The 10,031-nt window shown below is 41.1% G+C and overlaps 1 protein-coding gene across 2 annotated transcripts in view; it reads right to left on the bottom strand.

The window, feature by feature from the left end:
• Positions 1-2,707: 2,707 nt before the first annotated feature.
• Positions 2,708-10,031, bottom strand: part of nlgn4xa (neuroligin 4 X-linked a) — a 69,149-nt gene continuing 61,825 nt past the window's right edge. For both annotated transcript variants that reach the window (XM_084004638.1, XM_084004639.1), the window contains one exon: positions 2,708-4,953. In XM_084004638.1, coding sequence (XP_083860764.1) covers positions 4,059-4,953 — 895 coding nt within the window. In that variant the 3' untranslated portion in view covers positions 2,708-4,058. The remainder of the gene's footprint in view (positions 4,954-10,031) is intronic.

Here is a 10,031-nt window from a genome sequence, read left to right as displayed (position 1 = left end):
ATGAACACTTATTACCTTTAGATCAATCGACTGTTTCATTCAGTTATACACATTAGATCGGGCAGTAAATGTCTGCCACGCCAACTATCGCTATTTTGCTGCAGTTACGTTGCTCCGCTTTCTCAGGATATGCTCATTTTCTACATAAACACGCACAACGCTCTCCCGGTTGCCATGGTGAATCGTAGTATCGGAGCTCCATTGATGATGGCTTTGCAGAGTCGGCAGGCACGCGCGTAACTCAGAGTTTACATACTCAGAGTTGACTGAACTAATTCAAAACCACTGTTCTGAAACCCAAAACTCAGAGTTGCCCATCTCAGAGTTGATCAACTCAGAGTTCAGGGTTAGGTTCAGAGTTTGTTGAACCTGCTTTGTGAAACGGGCCCCTGGTCTTTCTGGTTTTAACCATAAACCAGGGACTGGACTCCGGTCCGGGCAAAACATAACTGAGCCCCAATTAGTAATTGATCGTCTGTTGAGCCTTTGCAATGACTAATTGGGGAATCAACCCGGGGCACAGTTTGACTCTGGGACCACCTAGCGTGTTAATCCAGCTCCAGATAAATGATACGGATAAATGATACAGAACACATCAGGGACACGCACTCTTGATTCATTAATACCAGGCTGAACCGTCGTGTTGGCCCAGGTCTCCAAAAAATTCCACTGGCACGAGTCCCATGATGCTTTGCTCATATACATGGGCGATGAGAGATGCGGAAAATCTCTTTGGGTCAGAAACATCACGCTGCGACTGATGAGGGAACTATTGAGCGGGGGATGAACGTGAGTTAAGGACAAATATTTTCCAACGTAAAAAGATGTTTCTGGAGGGCCATTAGCACTACACTGGTCTCTCGCCACCTTAACTGCATATATATTGACTCTCAAGATTTCATATCATCTATTAAGGCGGCAGATACCCAGGGAGTGGGAACGCAATCAACCGGCTTTGCTGCCGAGGTATTTACCTGCATTTTAATTTGCACTCGGGGACAGCCTGGTCACAGCTTTTTTTTTTCTGTGTGTTGAAACTCATCACCCCAAACCCCTTCATCTCTTGCCCGCTCCTATTTGGCCCGCTACCTTGTCACCATGGCGATCGATATTCCTCGGTAACAGCTGCCTGGAGAGCGGCGGTCTTGAATGACAGCTCTGGGACTGGGGCGGTTGAGTGATGGAGCGGCTTAATTAACAGTTGAGTCTCCGGTATTCACATTCGGCCGCATCCTCCACCCCCACCCTGCATCCTCACCCTCCACCTCCACCCGCATTACCCTCAGCATAAACAACATGCCAATTAAAAAGGGTATCCATGCTGCTTTGTGTTCCACCAGTCTCAAAATAAATATTCAGCTTGGTACATACACAGCTTGTTTACTGGATCATACATTATGGATCAAACATTTTCTCATAATGAAAGAAAGTCCCACACGTCATTTTTCACTATTTGGCTTTTTTACTTATGTGGGATGAGCTTTGCAAATGTTACGGGGGATTGTATGGAGACATCCACTGCGCCTCAGTAACTGCAGATTACTATTAAAGATTTCAATTTTCCCCCTGTCACTTTAGTTTTAAGTCAAAAGCTAATTTGCTTGGCTCGTTGCAAAGCCGATCAATACATTGAATAGTGAGAAGGGAGGTGAGGTGGTGCCGTGGCGGGTTTCAAGGCACTTTTAGCGCATGCAGGATTCTTCGACGCCTGGGATGCGAGGTAACCAGCAGCTCTTTGCTATTCAGCTCAGAAGGCTTGTTTTTCCGCTTACAGAGCATCACAGCAATCCACGAAAGGCCGCAACAGTCCGAGGATTTCGCTTAGCTGGCAGAGCCCAAACTGTTTGCAGATGCAATTCAACGTCTCAGAAGTTCCGAGTGCTAGATTGCTGGTATCGATCGAGTCCAACTCAATAAGCACCAACACAGCCGCATCGCTGCGACCCCCCCCTGTGGCTTTCCATCGCATGATGGGAAAGCTGGAATACAAGCATGTTTATTGGTTCATTTTGTGTTATAATGAGAAACCTTAGATAAAAGTTGAAAAAAAACATTCTCATTATTTCATTTAACCAAAGTATCACGTAAAAACGACCTTCATTTGTGAATGTGTAGTAAAAAAAGTATTTTGGAAGTTTGTAACCTTGATCAACATTAATCAATTAAATTTGTTTTGTGTAACCTTGATGAAAAATGTATTAATGAATTCATTTTAAAATGATCCAATTGGAAAACTCTTTTCCAATAAATAATCTAGCAAGGGAGTCTCCGAGTCGGCAACACTGACGGTAAGAACATAAATGACAAAACATGGCTGTTGTTTGTAGTCACAGCTATCAAGCTAGCTTACTTGCTAAAGACACACAGGCGGAGTACATATACTGTACATATAAAGATATATATTTCTGCCAGTTTCGGGATGACAAAACTGTACTTACGCTACAAAACGAAAGTAAGGTGTAGCAAAAAAAAAAGGTTGGGCTAAAAATATGTACGTAAAGTTAGCCTCTTAGCTAAGTTTCGGAAAAAACATCGGGAAAGCATCACTTAAAGACTTTTGAGTTTCATTGTAACTGACGAGCTACAGAATATAGTAGAAGCTAATAAAAATAAAATCCATTAACATTCAAACACAATCACATGTTCACACGCAACCATCCAATCAGAGCTCATTAAATCTTCCACACGTCTTTTTTTCTCTTTTTTTAGAAAATACTGTGATATTTTATTAAAAATGTTGCAGAAAAAGTTTATACAGGTGTCCAGCCAGAAATATCTCTATTATCACTTAAGGCAAAACTGCAAACAAAAATAAGACAAATTAAGGATTTTAAAACTCTAAATTAAAACCCTCATTATCTCAACGTTAGGGACCAAACAGCAAGAATATATCTTTCATAGAATTTACAAATGTAGCTTAAAATCTTCTTTGATGTTTTTTTCTTCTTTTTTTGGGGTAATGGGATGCAAAATGGAAAGAGTTATTGGTTACTTTTGTTGTAAATTTATAATAATTAATATCATTAATATTTACACTCATTCACTTGCTTTTTGTAACCCAAAATATCACAAGCCTGGCACAATACTTTACATATTGCTAGCATATGACAATTTCAAATATCTAACATATATTTCTTTACAAACATATCCAACTAATATTGATACAAAAAAAAAATCACTGCCTTTTTTTTTTAATTTCTAAATTATACATTGCTGGTCACATTTAAAGCTCAGGCAGTGCTGAGATTGCAAGACAGAAAAAAAAGCCCACGAAGAAAACTAGCAGAGGCGTAACAGGATGACGGGAGGCGGGATCAAGTCAGTGACACACGAGACAGCACGCTATGTGATGACCTTGCGGCTCTCCGAGGACGTTCGCATTTTGGTTTATCCCGTGACAAAAATAATAAAAACATTGAAGAAGAAGAATGTTCGTATATATATTTACACGCAGCTAAACAAAACAAAAAAAAGCTAAAAGATCTCAGCCAAAAAAAGAAAAAACTGAATAGGAGCTCTATTAATTGTTTTTTAGACTTTAAATTCCCACACACAACTATATACCTTTGTTTTTCCTTTCTCTTTTTTCCCTTTTTTCTTACAAAGTTTTCATAAATACATTTCAGGCTGGGGTGTAGAATTCTGTGCCCAAGTCAGGTTGTCGAATGCATGAAGCTTCATGAAAAGATGATGTTTCGGACATTTAATTGTCTTCCTGTTGTGGATTTATGGCACAAAAGCCTCTCCTTCACACTGAAACTATCCATTTTATATTGTAAGAATATTAAGAGTCATCCCCTGGTTGCCTTTTCTTTTGGTAAAACTCCAACTCCAAAACCTTCCATGAAGCTTAGCTCCAAGTCGAGTTATTACTATAGTAACATTCACTTTAAATGTTGTCATGATCAATTTATACTTTATATGCTTTTCATGAAGGCATTGTAGCAAAATCGCTTCTGCTAAGTCTGTGCTTCACACAGTTGGCTGCTCATGTTTGCCTTTGCGAGGCTAAGGGCTGATCCAGAGGGACTCCGGCACCGTCCCGTCCTCCGGTGGAGCTATACCCGTGTGGTGGAGTGGCCGTGGGGGAGGTTGGTACTGTTCTGGCTGCCCCCGAAAGTGTTGAAATTGTGCAGAGGCTGCATACCAGCCAGCGAGTTGGGGATCATGGTGATGGTGCTGGGCGTCATCAGGGGTATGTCGTCTGGCGAGCGGCGCAGGGTCAGGGTGTAATCGGGCGGGCAGGTGAGGCGCAGTGTGTCGTGGGTCTGCAGCGGCTCACACTCATGGTGGTGCTCGAGCTCCAGCTGCTGCTGCTTCATCTGCAGGGACATCAGCTCCTCGCTCTGCAGGTGGGCCACGTCGTTGGCGGCGGAGGGCGTGTTGGCGGGAGCCGAGTTGCGCTGCGGTGTGGGGACGCGCCGGTTGGACTCGTGCCGCCGCTTGTCTTTCTTGTAGTAGAGCGCGGCGAAGGCGAGGATGTTCAGGAACAGCAGGGAGGCACCGACCGCGATGGTGACACTGAGTTCAGTGGAGTAGTCCCTCTTGGTCTCGATCACCACCGTCGACTCGTCAGTCAATTCGTCAATCTTGCGCTGGTCAGTGGTCTGCTTGGTGTTGGCAGGTGGGACCCCGGGGTGGCGGGTGGTGGAAGGCCAAGTGTTCTTACCGGGGAAGCGTTTGGTGTAAGGGTAAGGGGTGGTGTCCTGCGGAGGTATTTTGGTGGTGGTGGACACGTATTGAAAGAATTCATTGATGTTGTGCAGGTGCGGAACTAGTTCCAACCAAAAAGCGACCTTGGTGGCGCGGTAGTGATCTCGGACTCGGGGTTTGAGGCCGATGTGAAGGTAGAGCTGGTCTTTGGGGTTGTACTTTGTCCAGGCTACTTCCTCGAAACGGTTGGGTTTGGTGTGGATGAACTTCGTGTCTTGTGGAACCGGTTGGTTTGGATCCCTGAAAGAGGAAAATAAAAGAGATGAAAAATCAAGGAGATAACCATTTTTATGTACCTGAATAAAGCTGGGGATGGAGGGCAGTAAAATGAACATGAACCTTTGTCAGAATTAATTGTGACACTGTGAGCATTAATGGAACATAACAGGAAACCACCAAAAACAAACCAAAAAAGGTTCACCTTCATCACCGTCTAAAACACGACGACCATATCAAAAACAGGTGAATGTGGCTGTCAATGAACTTGTCCTTCAAAATCATTTAAAAGTAGCATTTATTTTATTAAAGCCACTTAGCGCTAATATGTGACACTTACAGATGAGTCATTACCTCAAAAAGTCAAAGCATTTCCATTATTTTTTGGCTCCGTCTGTTCAAAGCTAATGCCTTTTCGAGGTGACTCTGAATTTCGGACACACACCCCGACAGAATGTTCCGTGTCCTTTTGTACGCCGATGACACCGTCCCGGGTCTGTTGTCACATTTTCTTAATATCCAATCTCACCTGGGGTGTTATTTCTCCCTAGTTTGGAACGGAGCTGCCTCTCGAGTGACTTTGCGGGAGCGATTTCATTAACTTTGGAGCGGTCGGGGCTGGTGAAGGCCAGACAAGAACCTTGGAGCCGACACACTGGAGTGTTTGTGTAATACTCAAGAGGAGGGATTCATTGTGAATCTTGTATTACATTTTGGGGGCCAGAAGGTAACACTTATGAATTCCCGCCTCTCTATAAGCAACAATGAGGGAGTGGGCGTCTGTGTTGGCTGGATAGACCTAGTGAAATCGTGACACAATTGAAATACTATTGGTTTCATAAACAGGGACACAAATGTACAAATTCGAGACCAAGGCCTTTAACGTTAGGGTAGGTTATGTATTTTAGAAACGTCTATATTTGTCGAAATTATCTTTACATCCCGATAAACAAATCCGATATCGCCTTAAGTGGTTTTGTTGTCTTTTTGTCGCAACTGACAAAAAATAAAAATGATACTTCCACCATAAATTCATCAAGTACGAAAGTCAAGCTGAGTGAGATGACATTTTTACATTTCATGCCAATGAATGACTACATTTTGTGTGTACGATTCTGGGCACTCCATGGCACTATGGGTGTGTTATGGACTTGGACTTGCACCTCCTCAAGAGTGGGTATGCTAATGTCACTAATGTGCCATATAGCTGTGTCCCATCAACAATTCATATGCGGGTTTGGAGTCTGTAGTGTAACATTGGAAAAGTGACAAATCAGAGTTTATTATTTATTCAAAAAACATTGTGGATGTTGAGAAAGCAGCTCCAAGAACACCTGAAGAAATAAACAAATAGCTACATTTTGGAACTGCAGTGCAGTTTGATTCATGGTGCCAGTTTTGTTTCCTGCAACACTTAAGTTGTTGTCTGCATTGTTTAACCACTAAACCAGTTGACAATTCTAAACAAATGAAAAGCTAAATTGTTGTCAGATGATAGCCGGAGGGCATTCAGTGGGTTCGGCCTCTTATTTTTGCTCTCTACAGTTATGAATATATGAATGCAGATTTAGAGTCTGTTTGGTTGGTGTAGCATGAAAGCATCAGAAACAAGGAACTACAAATGGTAAAGAAAAAATTATTAATACAGCATATGTCTGCAATTTCCAGTTTGTATGAATATCATGTAAACTTTTCAGTGGTGCACAACAGCAATGTTGTAGAAATACAGTATATTACTGGTAGGTAATATAACCCTAACCCTAAACCTTCTACAGGAGGATACTTAAACTAAATTAACAGTCATATACTTACTGTTGGGTCATTTAATGTACAGCAGTGCATCATCTCTATAGAATATTCTCGCATTTGTAGCATCACGGTTGTGAGAACCATGTATCGCTACGCAAAGCTGCAAATTCCTCTTAAAAGTCTGATTTTCAAATAAATCAGAAGAATAAATCAGCTATTCATGAGCTCAGAAAAACAGCCCAGTTTTCAGATTGGTGATGGTGCGTTTTTCAGCCGATCCAATCAGCTTTTTCAATATTTTTTTAGTTTAACACTTCTTCCGTCTATCAAACATTAAAATGTCCACAGGTCTGGAGATACGTAGTTTTCACTGGATGGGAAGGGGATGAAGAAGTGGAGTAAGAAGTTATAGTTTTTAATCATAGTCTTTTTGCTAATATGGACCCCAGGAGGAGGAGCTGTTGCCAGGGCAACAACAAGCTCGATCCGTGTGGTTCTCTCTTAAAAAGGCTGGATTTGGTCTGACCTCCAACTGGTGGCTACATATGGAACTATATAATAAGGCTCTGCTAGCATGTGGTGCGCCTGTCATCTCAGTTCTAGCATATGCTGAAACAATATGGCTTGCCCGTTCAGGAGTCTCGGGGCCCTTCGATGCTCAGTGAACTGCAAAATACATGTTTTGCTTGCATATGTTTCCATCAAGCATCCAATCTGTTTGATAATAGCGGTGACTCGCCACAGGTTGAGCTACTAAATATCAGTCAGGTGTATGAAAACAGAAAATCCACTGTTGCTCTGTCAGCGGAGAGGAGGAACAGATGCTTCAGTATGCTTGAGGGATCTACAATGTATTCAGTGTGATCATGTACTGTCTGAGAGCAGTTACATACGAGTTGCATACAAACGTGAAGACATGTGATGTCAATTCATGTTTGTAGTCTATGAAATTACATATACGGTGACTACATAGTTAGGTTTAGTTAGCAAAATGACAGCTAGGTTCAGACAATCAAACTACATCGTTAAGTTAAGACAATAAAACTATGTAGTTAGGTTTACGCAACAAAACTACGTAGTTAGTTTACGCAATAAAACTACGTAGTTAGGTTCAGACAATAAAACTACATGGTTAGGTTTACACAACAAAACTACATAATTAGGTTTAGACAACAAAACTAAATAATTAGGTTAAGACAACAAAACAACATTATTAGGTCTAAGCAACAAAACTACATAATTGGGTTTAGACAGTACATACAAAATAAGATTTAGACAATAAAACAACACAATAAGGTTAAGACAAGAAAACTTCACAAAGTTCGAGACAATACAACTACACATTAGATTTAGACAACAAAACTACATAATTAGGCTGAGACAATAAAACTACATAATTAGATTTAGACAATAAAACTACATAGTTAGGTTTAGACAATGTTTATTAAGGGGTTAAAAACATATATGATATTGTTGATATATTCATATTCGTCCAAAAACATCAGATACTATAGTAAAAGACTGACATACTGCACGATCAGTATTTATACTTTCAGCACATTTTGCTGATAGCACTTGCACTTGCCCCAAACAACCCTCTTTCTGTAATACCAGAGGGTGACGTCCACTGTGGAGACTCTGTGTTTAGTGCTGAGCTTCCTGTGGTTCTGGCAGTCAGAGGTAACCAGCCATGAGTCTGGCGGTGCTGTGAGAGTCACTAGCAGCACATCAATGGCCCTTGGATAAAATTGAAATATCCTGTTAAGCCTTAAATACCAGTGGGTCCAACACAGTCTCACGGCAGGTTGTGAAACAGTCCCTAAATTGATCGGTGTACATGTCATTTATGCCTGCATCACGTTTTTTAAGAGGACATTACGCTGCAAATCCAACATTTTATCACGGCAACAAAACCCCTTTAGAGAAACCGCAGGAATGCATCAATTCACAACATGTGGGACACATGGTGTTCCACACCGGCCTCGTGGTTGAAAGTGTTGTTGGACCCAACCACCTGCCCACCAACCACCAGTCAAAAGCCCAGGCTCTGAGAGGTCTGTTGCAGACTGTAAAGGAGCACCCCAGGGACCTCGCAGTGTGGCATACAGCGCTGTTTGCAGATGCCACGTTGCATTGTAGTGAGATACTGGATGTGGCGGGATTATAAAAAAGCTGCAAGGCTGTTTTGTAGCCGAACACTGCATGATCACAAGCCAGGGTCAGTCACTCTGACAAAGATGTTGGTTGTGGTTTTTGATGCTTAATAAGTTAGCTGATGCGAGATAAAGCTGGTAGTAAATTATATCAGTAGTATTAGTATTATAGTATTTAGTATTAGTATTATATTACCTCATCAGGGACATTTGGGATTTTTCATTTTTTCAAATATTAACAGGCATTAACATTTTGGCTTTACTGTTAACGACTTCGTACTGTAAATGACATAATACCGTAAACTACATCATACCATAAACAACATCATATCATGAACTACACCATATGGTAACCTACATAATACAGAAAACTACATCATACAGTAAACTACACCATACTGTAAACTACATCATACTGCAAACTACCTCACACTGAAAACTACATCATACTGTAAACTACATCATACCGTAAACTCCACATCATATTGTAAACTACATCATACCGTAAACTCCACATCATACCGTAAAACTAAATCATACTGTAATCTACATCATACCATAAACTATAATACTGTAAACTACATCGTACCATAAGCTACATCATACTGTAAACTCCACATCATACCATAAACTACATCATACCATAAACAACATCGTATCTTAAACTCCACCATATGGTAAACTACATAATACAGAAAACTACATAATACAGTAAACTACATCGTACTGTAAACTACATCATACTATAAGCTACATCATACCATAAACTATAATACTGTAAACTACATTATACGGTAAACTCTCCTGTTTGGTGACCGATGAAAGGATTCAGAAATATCAATGCAGTTTCATACAGCGTTGCTATAGCGATGAACTGAGAACACCCCCTTCACTGAGGGGGCACCAACAGTGGAAATCTCAATAGAGAGGCTTCAGGGGGCCACGCCTGTCAATACTGAGGCCCCAAAATACTATTCTTCCCAGCATTAAAACAGCTTTAAATTAATTGATTAATGAGGATCTTCAACACTTTTTAGGGCTGAAATTCTTAAGATAAAGTCACGCCAAAGTGTGACGTGCAATGTATTATTCATTTTACAGCTAAATAAAAGCTCGAAGGCAGGATGGTCCATGTGCGTCAAGCACAGTTTTTTACATTTGTTGCTACTGACCTTACTACGATAAATTTTGCTGCGGTCA

This window comes from Eutrigla gurnardus (genome assembly GCF_963514095.1).
Source record: "Eutrigla gurnardus genome assembly, chromosome: 24".
Taxonomy (NCBI): Eukaryota; Metazoa; Chordata; class Actinopteri; order Perciformes; family Triglidae; genus Eutrigla; species Eutrigla gurnardus.
This window is presented reverse-complemented; position numbering and strand designations above follow the sequence as displayed.